The following is a 14,248-nucleotide window of genomic DNA, read 5'->3' as shown; positions in this document are numbered from 1 at the left end:
TGTAGAAATGGTACTATGGTTATTGTGAGTAACCTAATGTATGTTCCTTTAACTCCACCTTCTAGTGAGTTTATACAAACTGTTCTCGCCTACCATTCGGATAGATTGGAGAATGTCAGAAACCGTGGTTGTAACATTAGTCATTTGGTTGTTATTCCATTGGTTACCTCGTGGCAGATGTCCCAGGGGCAGAGTGGCCCACACTCATTGAATATGGCGCTTTTAAATGTTAGAGCTATCACAAGTAAAATATTCTTGTGATTGACCTCAATTCCTGAGTGCAAAGTTGATTTTATGTTTCTCACTGAAACATGGCTGTCATCATACTTTAGTGCTGCTCTTATTGAAGCCTCCCCTCTGGACTACAGCTTTTCATGCTCTATCAGAAAAAGGAAAAAGGGTGGGGTGACAGACTCTATTTTTACCAATGCTCTCAACTGTAAGAGTATTTAATTTGGCGACTTTTGGTCTTTTGAGCATCATGCTATACTGTTCAAATGTCATCCACCAGTGCTGGCCACCAAAGCACTATCCCAGTTTCATTACTGATTTATCTGAACTATTGTCTAGTGTACTTGATAACTATGTTACAATTATTGTGTTGGGCATTTTTAATATTCATGTTGACAAAGAGACTGACTCCAATACCATTGAATGTATTCATCTTTTGAGCTCTATGGACTTCATCCAACATGTTACTGGGCCCACCCATAACCGTGGCCATACACTAGGGCTGGTTATTACCAAGGGGCTTTCTACTAGGCCCACCCATAACTGTGGCCATACTCTAGGGCTGGTTATTACCAAGGGGCTTTCTACTAGGCCCACCCATAACCGTGGCCATACACTAGGGCTGGTTATTACCAAGGGGCTTTCTACTAGGCCCACCCATAACTGTGGCCATACTCTAGGGCTGGTTATTACCAAGGGGCTTTCTACTAGGCCCACCCATAACCGTGGCCATACACTAGGGCTGGTTATTACCAAGGGGCTTTCTACTAGGCCCACCCATAACCGTGGCCATACACTAGGGCTGGTTATTACCAAGGGGCTTTCTACTAGGCCCACCCATAACCGTGGCCATACACTAGGGCTGGTTATTACCAAGGGGCTTTCTACTAGGCCCACCCATAACCGTGGCCATACACTAGGGCTGGTTATTACCAAGGGGCTTTCTACTGGGCCCACCCATAACCGTGGCCATACACTAGGGCTGGTTATTACCAAGGGGCTTTCTACTAGGCCCACCCATAACTGCGGCCATACTCTGGACCTGGTTATTACCAAGGGGCTTTCTATTGATATATCCTCTATTGTTGATGTTGCTTTATCTGATCAACACTGTGTTTTTTGTACTATCTTGTTGCTCATAGCACAGGGTAATACTGAACACATTATTAAGAAACACTATCTTACCACTGAAGTTGCTACAGATTTTATTGAGTGTATGAACAACACTCCACCACCTATTCGGCCTTCCTCTTGTGAGGATTTAGTTGATAACTTTAATAGCAAATGAGAGGCGACCATTGATGCCATAGCTCCAATAAAGTTGAAAAAGGACACATCCAAATGGAGAGCCCATTGGATGAGTGGGGAAACTAATCAATTAAAGAGAAATTGCAGAAAGGCAGAGCAGAAGTGGAGAAAGTCAAAGTTGCAGGTCCATTATGATATTCTGAGAGAGCAACTTGGCATATATAACAAAGCAATTACAAATGCCAGACGGGCTCATTTCTCTAACTTGATCACTATTAATCAGAGGAGTGCTCTTCTCGACCATTGATGGCCTGATAAATCCTTCCCCTGCAAACCTATCTGAACTTTCATCCACATCTAAATGTAATGAGTTTGCAGCATATTTCAGAGATAATATAACCAACATTAGGCTGGGTATCAGTCAATCAAGACCTGATGAGAAGTTTGATGATACACTATATATACAAAAGTATGTGAACACCCCTTCAAATTGGTGGATTCTGCTATTTCAACCACACCCGTTGCTGACAGGTGTAGAAAATTGAGCATACAGCCATGCAGTCTCCATAGACAAATATTGGCAGTAGAATGGCACTGTCATAGGATGCCACCTTTCCAACAAGCCAGTTTGTTATTGTGAAGTGGAAACGTCTAGGAGCAACAATGGCTCAGCCACAAAGTGATGGGTTCACCGAGTGCTGAAGAGCGAAGCGGTGTGAAAGAATTTGACTGGTCCGCACAGAGTCCTGACCTCAACCCCATCGAACAACTTTGGGATGAATTGGAAAGCTGACTTCGAGCCAGGCCTAATCGCCCAACCTCATTAATGCTCTTGTGGCTGAATGGAAGCAAGTCCCTGCAGTAATGTTCCAACATCTTGTGGAAAGACTTCCCAGAAGAGTGGAGGCTGTTATAGCAGCAAAAGCAGGACTAACTCCATATTAATGCCCATGATTTTGGATTGAGATGTTCGACGAGCTGGTGTCCACATACTTGTGTTTAAGTAGTGTATGTTCCCTAGCCTACCACGCAAAGGCAGTATGGATTTATTTTCCCTGGTTGACACAGACATGCTCATGAAGTGATATCACGACTTTAGCCTTCTTCCTGCCTTCTCGATCCCATCCCCACCACCTTCTTCAAAAAAAGTGTTTAATTGCATATCTGAAGAAGTGCAAGCTATTGTTAATCACTCCCTGTTCACAGGCACTTTCCCCACTGCACTAAACACTGCTATGGTGAAACCCCTTCTGAAGAAAAGGAATCTAGATTCTTCAGCAATTTTTCGGCCAATCTTGAACCTTTCATTCTTAAGCAAAATTCTGGAGTAATTGGTGTTCAAACAGAACAATTATTTTTTAGTACCAACTGCATTTTTGAAAAATTACAATCTGGTTTTCGTGCCCACCACAGCACAGAGACAGCCTTAGTTAACGAGCTAAATTATCTTAGAGCCAACACAGATGCCAAACAGCTCTCTGTCCTTGTACTCTTAGATTTAAGTGCTGCATTCGACACTGTTGATCATGATGTCCTTCTGGACACACTGGAGAGGTTGGTTGGGCTCTCCGGGTCCAGTTCTATATTGGTTTAGGACCTATTTAACTGGTTGAGAGTTTTTTGTCACCCTTGGTGAACATAAGTCAGAGAAAATACACATCACGCGGTGTTCCACAAAGTTCGATTTTGGGTCCAATACTGTTCAGTTTATATACAGTATGTTACCCCTTGGCAGCGTTATCAGAAAGCACAACATGGATTTTCACTGCTATGCAGACAATACAGAACTTTACATTTCTGTGTCACTGGAGGATTTTAGCTCCACTGATAAATTATTAGACTGTATTAGTTATTTAAATAGCAAAATCAAGAAATGACCAAGGGAACTTATTCTTGGAGCCAAAGCACTGAAAGAGAATCTGGCAATACATTTTAATTCACAGGCAATAAGGATGAAACGAGGTAAAAAATCTAAAAAAATGTTTGTAAATCGAGGTGTTATTTTAGATTCTGAACTAAGTTTCGAATCACACATTAGTAATGTGACCAAAATAACTTTTTACCGGCTGAGGGACATTGCCAAGGTGTGGCTGTTTCTCTCTCAGGCTGATACAGAGAAACTCATCCATGCTTTTATTACAAGTATGCTTGACTACTGCAATGCTCTCCTGTCTGGTCTACCCAAGAAAGCCATTGGTCAACTGCAAAACATACAGAATGCTGCAGCACGGGTACTGACCAAGACCAGACGGGGACAGGCATTACACCGGTTTTAAGGTCTCTGCACTGTAAAACATACAGAATGCTGCAGCACGGGTACTGACCAAGACCAGACGGGGACAGGCATTACACCGGTTTTAAGGTCTCTGCACTGGCTGCCTGTGAGTTTTAGAATGAATTAAAAAAATATTATATTGGTTTTTAAATCAATCCACAATTGTGCACTCCAATACATGTCAGACATGATTTTAAGTTATGTACCCAGTAGGTCCCTCAGGTCCTCTGGCACTGGCCTTTTAACCATCCCAAAGCCTAGGACCAAGAGGCATGGAGAGTCAGCCTTTAGTTATTATGCCCTCAGCCTCTGTAATAGCCTGCCAGAGAACCTGAGGGGGACCAAGAGGCATGGAGAGGCAGCCTTTAGTTATTATGCCCCCAGCCTCTGTAATAGCCTGCCAGAGAACCTGAGGGGGACCAAGAGGCATGGAGAGACAGCCTTTAGTTATTATGACCCCAGCCTCTGGAATAGCCTGCCAGAGAACCTGAGGGGGACCAAGAGGCATGGAGAGACAGCCTTTAGTTATTATGACCCCAGCCTCTGGAATAGCCTGTCAGAGAACCTGAGGGAGACCAAGAGGCATGGAGAGACAGCCTTTAGTTATTATGACCCCAGCCTCTGGAATAGCCTGTCAGAGAACCTCAGGGGACCAAGAGGCATGGAGAGGCAGCCTTTAGTTACTATGTCTCCAGCCTCTGGAATAGCCTGTCAGAGAACCTGAGGGGACCAAGAGGCATGGCGAGACAGCCTTTAGTTATTATGACCCCAGCCTCTGGAATAGCCTGTCAGAGAACCTGAGGGGGACCAAGAGGCATGGAGAGACAGCCTTTAGTTATTATGCCCCCAGCCTCTGTAATAGCCTGTCAGAGAACCTGAGGGGGACCAAGAGGCATGGAGAGGCAGCCTTTAGTTACTATGTCTCCAGCCTCTGGAATAGCCTGTCAGAGAACCCGAGGGGGACCAAGAGGCATGGAGAGGCAGCCTTTAGTTATTATGCCCCCAGCCTCTGGAATAGCCTGTCAGAGAACCTGAGGGGGACCAAGAGGCATGGAGAGACAGCCTTTAGTTATTATGACCCCAGCCTCTGGAATAGCCTGTCAGAGAACCTGAGGGGGACCAAGAGGCATGGAGAGACAGCCTTTAGTTATTACGACCCCAGCCTCTGGAATAGCCTGTCAGAGAACCTGAGGGGGACCAAGAGGCATGGAGAGGCAGCCTTTAGTTATTATGACCCCAGCCTCTGGAATAGCCTGTCAGAGAACCTGAGGGGACCAAGAGGCATGGAGAGGCAGCCTTTAGTTACTATGTCTCCAGCCTCTGGAATTGCCTGTCAGAGAACCTGAGGGGACCAAGAGGCATGGCGAGACAGCCTTTAGTTATTATGACCCCAGCCTCTGGAATAGCCTGTCAGAGAACCTGAGGGGGACCAAGAGGCATGGAGAGACAGCCTTTAGTTATTATGACCCCAGCCTCTGGAATAGCCTGTCAGAGAACCTGAGGGGGACCAAGAGGCATGGAGAGACAGCCTTTAGTTATTATGCCCCCAGCCTCTGTAATAGCCTGTCAGAGAACCTGAGGGGGACCAAGAGGCATGGAGAGGCAGCCTTTAGTTACTATGTCTCCAGCCTCTGGAATAGCCTGTCAGAGAACCTGAGGGGGACCAAGAGGCATGGAGAGGCAGCCTTTAGTTATTATGCCCCCAGCCTCTGGAATAGCCTGTCAGAGAACCTGAGGGGGACCAAGAGGCATGGAGAGACAGCCTTTAGTTATTATGACCCCAGCCTCTGGAATAGCCTGTCAGAGAACCTGAGGGGGACCAAGAGGCATGGAGAGACAGCCTTTAGTTATTATGACCCCAGCCTCTGGAATAGCCTGTCAGAGAACCTGAGCGGGACCAAGAGGCATGGAGAGACAGCCTTTAGTTATTATGACCCCAGCCTCTGGAATAGCCTGTCAGAGAACCTGAGGGGGACCAAGAGGCATGGAGAGGCAGCCTTTAGTTATTATGACCCCAGCCTCTGGAATAGCCTGTCAGAGAACCTCAGGGGACCAAGAGGCATGGAGAGGCAGCCTTTAGTTATTATGACCCCAGCCTCTGGAATAGCCTGTCAGAGAACCTGAGGGGGACCAAGAGGCATGGAGAGACAGCCTTTAGTTATTATGACCCCAGCCTCTGGAATAGCCTGTCAGAGAACCTGAGGGGGACCAAGAGGCATGGAGAGACAGCCTTTAGTTATTACGACCCCAGCCTCTGGAATAGCCTGTCAGAGAACCTGAGGGGGACCAAGAGGCATGGAGAGACAGCCTTTAGTTATTACGACCCCAGCCTCTGTAATAGCCTGTCAGAGAACCTGAGGGAGACCAAGAGGCATGGAGAGACAGTCTTTAGTTATTATGACCCCAGCCTCTGGAATAGCCTGTCAGAGAACCTGAGGGAAGCAGAAACTGTGGACGTATTTCATCTGAAAACAGCTTTTAGCTTTGCTTTTTCTTCAGGTGGTTTTTAGTTGTTCAGTTTGAGTCATTCTTTAGTTTTTTATCTTATGTTTGTTGTGTAGTAAATATTTACGCTTTTATTGTCATTGCTTTTTATTCGTTTTTTCCTGTAAAGCACATTGGATTGCATACCATGTCTGAAATGCTGTATAAATAAAGCTTGATTTAATTTGATTGGGCCAGGCTGCCGTAGGCCGGACACACAGGGACTCCTGAGTATGGAAACCACTTAGCTAACGATGAAAGATATCTATCATTTTACCGTATGCATCCCTCCATCCCTTCCTCCCATCCCCTTCCTCCCATCCCTCCCTCCCTCCAATCCCTCCCTCCATCCCATCCCATCCCTCCCCCTCTGTCCATCTCATCCTCTCCCTTTCTGAGTCCCGTCTGCATATCCTTTTATAGATTGGAGACATTTCCTTTTTGCTTATGTCAGTAAGTGTGTTTCTGGGCCACATCCAAGCGGTGTGGGAAATGTAACAAAACTTTTCTGCAGTCCTGCTCTCTCTCGCTCTCTCTCCCAATCTCTCGTTCTCTGTCTCTCTCCCTCCCTCTCTCTCTCTGTCTCTCTCTCTCTATCTCTCTCTCTCAGTCTCTCTCTCTCTGTCTTCTCTCTCTCTGTCTCTCTCTGTCCTCGCTTTCTCTCTCTCCCCCTCTATCTCTCTCTCTCTCTCTCTCTCTGTCCTCGCTCTCTCTCTCTTTGTCCTCGCTCTCTCTCTCTTTCTGGCAGCCAGTCATTCTAGAATGTTTGACATTATCACTGTCTGCCTCAGAATAATTAACAAGCTTTTAGTCCCATTAGACATGACAAAAGCAGAGAAAAATATTATGACAAGTGGTTCCATTCACAAACCCAGTTCCGCTAAACAGAATTGATTCTGCAGAAAACATTTTCACTAAGCAAAGAGTGTCTGGCCCAAGATTAATGCCCTTCTGCTCTTTGAAAAGTAGCTTATCAAAAGACAAATCCTAAGATTCCAGCATCTTTATCATCTGTGTTGTGTGCAGATGTGGGCCTTCTGTAAATTCAGAACGGTTGACTAAATCAGTCAGTGCTTCTCAGTTCTCTCCTCAGGAACCCCCAGCTGTTCCAGAGGTAGTTCACTAGATTCAACTTGTCAATTAACACAATAATAACACGGAATTTTAGCAATATAATATGGCTGACCAGAAGAAAAAAAACTGTATGCTTCTTCAAATGGATTGACCGATTTGAGAAAGGCTCTTTATAGAACCATTCTCCAAAAATGTTCTTTAAAGAACCATAAAACAGTGTTCTATATCCCCCAAAAAGGGATGTAACCAAAGCGGAACCCTTTTTTTGGTGCTCTATAGAACCTTTTTGGAGAATTCACACACACACACACACACACACACACACACACACACACACACACACACACACACACACACTCACTCCCTGGTGGTACTTCCTGATTAGACACATATAGGATTGTTCTGGAGCCAGGGGTGAAAGTAAGCCAGTATGTTCCGGTACGGCGTCCATGCAAATAAATAGTGGGATACGCCGTACCGGTAAAACAGCCTAATTCGCTTATTCTTGTCTACACAGAAATAAATAATATAATTCAAAATAGGCTACTACACCAGAAAGCATGATTTGGCCACAGAGGATTGTTCGCGTCTTTAAGAAAATCTGTGGATTGTTTTAAATCGCATGGCAGCGCTCACTGCCCAAATAAAAATCAACGAGACCCAGCCAGGTATATCGCAATATTTAAAATACAATTGCCTGTACATACTCACTGTCTTTATCATTGGGGGCCAATTTTGTATTTTATTTTGGTCAAAAATGTCCTCCTCCATGTTAGATGGACGTCATATTGTTTTTCTGTCTCCCCTTTTCGTCGGCCGATTATATGGATCAGACAACATTGTTTTTATTGATCTGTTTGTCGGTGTTAGCAGAGTAGGCTACACTGTCATTTTTGTGGTATTCAAAAACAAATGTGTGCGCACTTGGGTATCTCTTACGGGTAAGAAATTAAATCTACATTCACCCATGGCAAGAGCATCTTATTTACACCTTACGACGCGTTGAATTCACTGCAAAAGTGTTATTAGAAGCAAAGCTATAGAAGGATTGGAAGGATTGGTCCTTCGAGCCGGATAGCCACATTGTTCAACAATTGTTTACTATAACGTTTACATTTTACTCAAACTTTTAGCACTGCAATTGTGTCTCAGTGACTCAGACACTCTGGCATCAAGGGCAGTGTTTACTTCAGCTTCATTTTACATCGGAAGGGAAAAGCAATCTTTTGGAGAAACCAGTCAGCAGCCAGTCAGGATGGCTAAGATCCAGTTTTGGGATGCTGTTCAACACCCACAGGGAGGTAAAACTTCAGACTTTCTGCCAGACGTGGTTGTTGTTGATTGTCAAGTCGATTGCCTGGGAGAAAATAGGTATTCTGGACTCCAGTATCCACCCCCTCCACCCCCTATCCCCTCTGGGAAATTGAACCACTCTCCTGCGTTATTCTAGCCAGACTACTCTTCGTTGGGGGGGGGGGGGTAAGAACCACCCCCACCACCTACTTCCATTAAGCAGAGGCAGCCTCTAGACACCACCCCCCCCCCCCCCCCCCCCCCAGCGAATGAACAAAACAAGTTGAATGTAAAAAGCAATAACCCCCAAGCTCGCCTTGGTAATTCTGGGTCCCGACCCTCCCTTTGTAGCAAAACCTTTACCTAATCATCTCAATTATAGAGTCCAGCCCTTCTCTAATCTGGGATTTGTACTGCAGTTCACACAACATGACCAAATGTATTTCCATACTAATGCCTGCAAAGAGACATGAAGTGTTTTCAAGTTTTAGTGTCATGTTCACAAGTACAGTGAACTGCCTTTCTTGCAAGCTCTAAACCAGTAATCAATATCAAGGGTTAAGGGGATAGGGATACTGGAATATAGAGGTAAAGGGGTAAATTGGGGTAAAATGACTAGGCATCGGGATATAAGATAAATAGAGTAGCAGCAGCATACATTTTGATGATATGATTCTCCATGAAAAATAAAATAAAAGGGTCAACACAGATAGTCCATGTAGCCATTCTGTTAACTATTTAACAGTCTTATGGTTTGGGGATAAAAGCTGTTCAGGAGGCTGTTGGTGTCAGACTTGATGCACCGGTACCACTGGTCTTCCTTCCACACCACCTGATATAGAGGCGCTGGATGACAGGGACCTCAGCCCCAGTGATGTAATGGGCTGTCCTCACAAGCCTTTGTAGCGCCATTCGATCGAGGGCGGTGCTCTTGCCATACCAAGCCGTGATGCATCCAGTCAAGATGCTGTCACCGGTACAGCTATAGATCTTTTGGAGGCCAATGCCAAACCTTTTCAACCTCCTGAGGGGGAAGAGGCACTGTCGCGCCTTCTTGAGTGGACCATTTTTAGTCCTTAGTCATTTGGACATAGAGGAACTTGAAGCTCTCGAATCATTCCACTGCAGCCCTGTCGATGTGGATGGGGTGTGCTCGCTCCCCGTTTCTTGTAGTCCACCATCAGCTCTTTGGTCTTACTGGTGTTGAGGGAGAGGTTGTTGTCCCAGGAACCATAGTGCCAGGTCACTGACCTCCTCCTTGTAGGCAGTCTCAGTGTCACCGGTGATCAGACCTACCACCATTGTGTCATCAGCAAACTTGATGATGGTGTTGGAGTTGTGCATAGCCATGCTGTCAAGGGTGAACAGGGAGTATCGGAGGGGACTGATCACGCACCCCTGAGGGGGCCCTGTGTTGAGGATCAGCGTGGTTGATGCGATGTTGCCAACCCTCACTACCTGGGGTTGGCCCGTCAGGAAGTCCAGGATCCAGCTGCAGAGGGAGGTGTTCAGTCTCGTGGTCCTAGGCTTGGTGACGAGCTTGAAGGGACAATGGTGTTGAATGCAAGCTGTAGTCTATTACAACATTCTCACATACGGCACCAGTCAAACGTTTGGCACACCTACTCATTCAAGGGTTTTTCTTTATTTTTACTATTTTCTACATTGTAGAATAATAGCGAAGACATCTAAACTTTGAAATAACATATTTGGAATCATGTTGTAAATTAAAAAGGATTCAAAGTAGCCACCCTTTGCCTTAATGACAGCTTTTCACACTTGCCATTCTCTCAACCAGCTTCACCTGGAAAGCTTTTCCAGCAGTCTTGAAGGAGTTCCCACATATGCTGAGCACTTGTTGGCTGCATTTCCTTCACTTTACGGTCCAACTCATCCCAAACCATCTCAATTGGGTTGAGATCTGGTGATTGTGGAGGCCAGGTCATCTGACACAGCCCTCCATCACTCTCCTTCTTGGTCAAATAGCCCTTACACAGCCTGGAGGTGTGTTGGGTCATTGTCCTGTTGAAAAACAAATGAAAGTCCCACAAAGCTCAAACCAGATGGGATGGCGTATTCCTGCAGAATACTGTGGTGGCCATGCTGGTTAAGTGTGCCTTGCATTCTAAATAAATCACAGACAGTTTCACCAGCAAAGCACCCCCACACCATCACACCTGCTCCTCCATGCTTCACGGTGGGAACCACACTTGGGGAGATCATCTGTTCACCTACTCTGCATCTCACAAAGACAGCGGTTGGAACCAAAAATGTCATTTGGACTCATCAGACCAAAGGACAGATTTCTACTCGTGTTTCTTGGCACAAGCAAGTCTCTTCTTCTTATTGATGTCCTTTAGTAGTGTTTTTTTTTTGCAGCAATTCGACCATTCAACCAGTCTCCTGTGAACAGTTGATGTTGAGATGTGTCTGTTACTTGAAATCTGTGAAGCATTTACAGTGCCTTGCGAAAGTATTCGGCCCCCTTGAACTTTGCGACCTTTTGCCACATTTCAGGCTTCAAACATAAAGATATAAAACTGTATTTTTTTGTGAAGAATCAACAACAAGTGGGACACAATCATGAAGTGGAACGACATTTATTGGATATTTCAAACTTTTTTAACAAATCAAAAACTGAAAAATTGGGCGTGCAAAATTATTCAGCCCCCTTAATTAAGTTAATACTTTGTAGCGCCACCTTTTGCTGCGATTACAGCTGTAAGTCGCTTGGGGTATGTCTCTATCAGTTTTGCACATCGAGAGACTGACATTTTTTTCCCATTCCTCCTTGCAAAACAGCTCGAGCTCAGTGAGGTTGGATGGAGAGCATTTGTGAACAGCAGTTTTCAGTTCTTTCCACAGATTCTCGATTGGATTCAGGTCTGGACTTTGACTTGGCCATTCTAACACCTGGATATGTTTATTTTTGAACCATTCCATTGTAGATTTTGCTTTATGTTTTGGATCATTGTCTTGTTGGAAGACAAATCTCCGTCCCAGTCTCAGGTCTTTTGCAGACTCCATCAGGTCGACACTTTTTATGGATATCTTTAAGAAATGACTTTCTTCTTGCCACTCTTCCATAAAGGCCAGATTTGTGCAATATACGACTGATTGTTGTCCTATGGAAAACTCTCTCCCACCTCAGCTGTAGATCTCTGCAGTTCATCCAGAGTGAGCATGGGCCTCTTGGCTGCATCTCTGATCAGTCTTCTCCTTGTATGAGCTGAAAGTTTAGAGGGACGGCCAGGTCTTGGTAGATTTGCAGTGGTCTGATACTCCTTCCATTTCAATATTATCGCTTGCACAGTGCTCCTTGGGATGTTTAATGCTTGGGAAATATTTTTGTATCCAAATCCGGCTTTAAACTTCTTCACAACAGTATCTCGGACCTGCCTGGTGTGTTCCTTGTTCTTCATGATGCTCTCTGCGCTTTTGACGGACCTCTGAGACTATCACAGTGCAGGTGCATTTATACGGAGACTTGATTACACACAGGTGGATTGTATTTATCATCATTAGTCATTTAGGTCAACATTGGATCATTCAGAGATCCTCACTGAACTTCTGGAGAGAGTTTGCTGCACTGAAAGTAAAGGGGCTGAATAATTTTGCACGCCCAATTTTTCAGTTTTTGATTTGTTAAAAAAGTTTGAAATATCCAATAAATGTCGTTCCACTTCATGATTGTGTCTCACTTGTTGTTGATTCTTCACAAAAAAATACAGTTTTATATCTTTATGTTTGAAGCCTGAAATGTGGCAAAAGGTCGCAAAGTTCAAGGGGGCCGAATACTTTCGCAAGGCACTGTATTTGGACTGCAATCTGAGGCTGGTAACTCTAATGAACTTATCCTCTGCAGCAGAGATAACTCTGGGTCTTCCATTCCTGTGGCGGTCCTCATGAGACCCAGTTTCATCATAGCGCTTGATGGTTTTCGCAACAGCACTTGAAGAAACTTTCAAAGTTCTTGAAATGTTCCTGATTGACTGATCTTGTCTTTAAGTAATGATGGACTGTCGTTTCTCTTTGATTTTTTTTAGCTGTTCTTGTCATAATATGGACTTGGTCTTCTACTAAATAGGACTATCTTCTGTATACCTTGTCACAATGCAACTGATTGGGACAAACACATTAAGAAGGAAATTCCACAAATAACATGGCACACCTGTTATTTGAAATACATTCCAGGTGACTACCTCATGAACCTGGTTGAGAGAATGCCAAGAGTGTGCAAAGCTGACATCAAGGCAAAGGGTGGCTACTTTGAAGAATTTTAAATATAAAATATATTTTGATTTGTTTAACACTTTTTTGGTTACTACATGATTCCATGTGTGTTATTTCATAGTTTTGGTGTCTTCACTATTATCCTACATGTAGAAAATAGTAAAAATAAAGAAAAGTATGAGAAAGAGAGTTGGTGTGTCCAACATGTTGACTGGTAATATAGCTATTCCTCTTATCTAGGTGGGTGAGGACAATGTGCAGTTCAATTGAGATTTCGTTGTCTATGGATCTGCTGGGGCGGTATGCACATTGGAGTGGGTCTAGGGTGTCTGGGATGACAGAGTTGATGTTTGCCATAACCATCCTTTCAAAGCACTTCATGATTACAGATGTGAGAGCTACAGGGTGATAGTCATTGTGGCATGAAACCTTAGAGTTCTTAGGAACAGGAATGATGATAGTCATTTTAAGACGCAGGGATTACAGACTGGGACAAGGAGAGGTTGAAAATGACCTGGGATATGCCTGCCAGTTTATCTGCGCATGCTCTGAGAACGCGCCCTGGAATACCGTCCATGTGGTGCGTGTGTATGTGTGAGTGTGTATGTGCAAGTGTGTGTAGGATTTATAACCTGAGGATGTGTTTGTTCTCAGCATGTCTTCAGGGAGGCCTCTAGCTGAGAAGGTTAGCAAGGTTGGCTAGAAAGGAAGGGGATCATAACGGAACATCTCCTCGAAGGAGTCGGTGACGTGAACACCGGGAGCGAATATTGTCTCTCTTGTCTCAAATGAACGTTCAACTGATTGTTGTCTGTTTCCTGCCTCTCCGACAGCTCAGCCAAATGCACCTAAAATACATGATGGATGGTGGGCATACAAGGAGGTGGTTCAGGGGAGCTTCGTACCAGGTAAGAATCCCTATACTGTACTGTATACAGTTAAGACTGATGTTTATTTTCTATAAGCTTGAACTATAGCTTTTTCTCCCCAGTGTGAAGTGTGAAGAACATTGCATTTTTTCTGTTTTCATAACTCGACTACCTTGCCAGTGGCGCTGTTTTTAATTCTTACAAGACTTTTGTTGCCCTTGTCGTCTAGCTGATGTTGTTTTGTCGCTGATTGACTGGCAGGTTTACAAGGGCCTTTCTTTCTACCTCGTTCATTTCCTTCTATGTGTACCCATCACGACAATTATTTCCCAAGATTGTATTTTTCTTCTGCTGAGCTGTTGAGGGCTTTTGATGACGCTGCAGGTGTGTGTGTGTTGTGTTGCATGCAGGTGTGTTCTTTTAAATGAGTGCAGAGCTGGGATGATAAAGCAACAACTACCCACACTGCCATTACCTTCCTTTTACCCAAGCATTTTGTGCATGTCGGTGATTTTGCTACACAGCGTTCCTGTAGATTGTT

General features: G+C 44.5%; 1 protein-coding gene across 2 annotated transcripts in view; it reads left to right on the top strand.

The window, feature by feature from the left end:
- ca10a (carbonic anhydrase Xa) overlaps nucleotides 1-14,248 on the top strand; it is a 351,708-nt gene that overhangs the window by 16,538 nt on the left and 320,922 nt on the right. For both annotated transcript variants that reach the window (XM_036946123.1, XM_036946124.1), the window contains exon 3: nucleotides 13,672-13,746. In XM_036946123.1, coding sequence (XP_036802018.1) covers nucleotides 13,672-13,746 — 75 coding nt within the window. The remainder of the gene's footprint in view (nucleotides 1-13,671; nucleotides 13,747-14,248) is intronic.

The sequence above is a fragment of the Oncorhynchus mykiss genome, chromosome 16 (genome assembly GCF_013265735.2).
Source record: "Oncorhynchus mykiss isolate Arlee chromosome 16, USDA_OmykA_1.1, whole genome shotgun sequence".
NCBI classification, from domain to species: domain Eukaryota; kingdom Metazoa; phylum Chordata; class Actinopteri; order Salmoniformes; family Salmonidae; genus Oncorhynchus; species Oncorhynchus mykiss.
The sequence above is the reverse complement of the archived record's forward strand: the minus strand, read 5'-3'. Positions and strand labels throughout refer to the sequence as shown.